This window comes from Calidris pugnax, unplaced genomic scaffold, assembly GCF_001431845.1.
Source record: "Calidris pugnax isolate Ruff unplaced genomic scaffold, ASM143184v1 scaffold337, whole genome shotgun sequence".
In the NCBI taxonomy this organism is placed as follows: domain Eukaryota; kingdom Metazoa; phylum Chordata; class Aves; order Charadriiformes; family Scolopacidae; genus Calidris; species Calidris pugnax.
In genome coordinates, this window is record NW_015091098.1 from 219,830 (window position 1) to 220,390 (window position 561).

At 68.6% G+C, this 561-nt stretch overlaps 1 protein-coding gene across 1 annotated transcript in view; it reads right to left on the bottom strand.

Moving 5' to 3' along the window:
• The window catches only part of ERBB2 (erb-b2 receptor tyrosine kinase 2), a 10,631-nt gene that overhangs the window by 6,856 nt on the left and 3,214 nt on the right, over positions 1–561 (bottom strand). Inside the window, exons 6-7 of the mRNA XM_014957911.1 lie at positions 202–328; positions 20–103 (exon numbers count right to left, since the gene is read on the bottom strand). Of these exons, the coding sequence (XP_014813397.1) occupies positions 20–103; positions 202–328 (211 nt within the window). The remainder of the gene's footprint in view (positions 1–19; positions 104–201; positions 329–561) is intronic.

Genomic DNA, 561 nt, shown 5'->3' on the forward strand with positions numbered 1-561 from the left:
CTCCCCCCCGGGTCCCCCCCCCTTCTCACCCGTCAGCTCCTCCAGGCTCTCGAAGATCCGCAGCAGTTTGGGGTCCAGGGGGGGTGTGTTGGTGCTGGGGTCCCTGCCGGGGGACAGGAGGGAGGTTGGAGGGGCTGGGGGTCGTGGTGGCCACCCGTGGGCTCGTGGAGGTCTTGGGGTGGGGGGGACCAGGGTGCTTACCCTGTGAAGGTCTCGGGCAGGAAGGCCAGGCTGCCGAAAATCTTGGTGCAGCCGGCGAAGTGCTGGATGTTGGAGGCATTCACGGCACGGACGCCCTTGAGGAAATCCACCCCCAGCCCGTAGCACACTGCGGGGGGGGGCACAGCAGGGCTGGGGGGCTGCACCAGGACACCCACTCCCCCCCCAAAATACTGCTCCCACCCCACCAGCCGTGGAGAGATGACCGAGGGGGGTCACCTCCATCTCTGGTATCTCTGGTGATACACCCAGGGTATCACCAGCACCCCCGGGGTCCCCAAAGCCCCCCCAGGTGTTGGGGGGAGGGGGGGGGGGGATGCTCACCCTCCGGGCGGGGCTTGC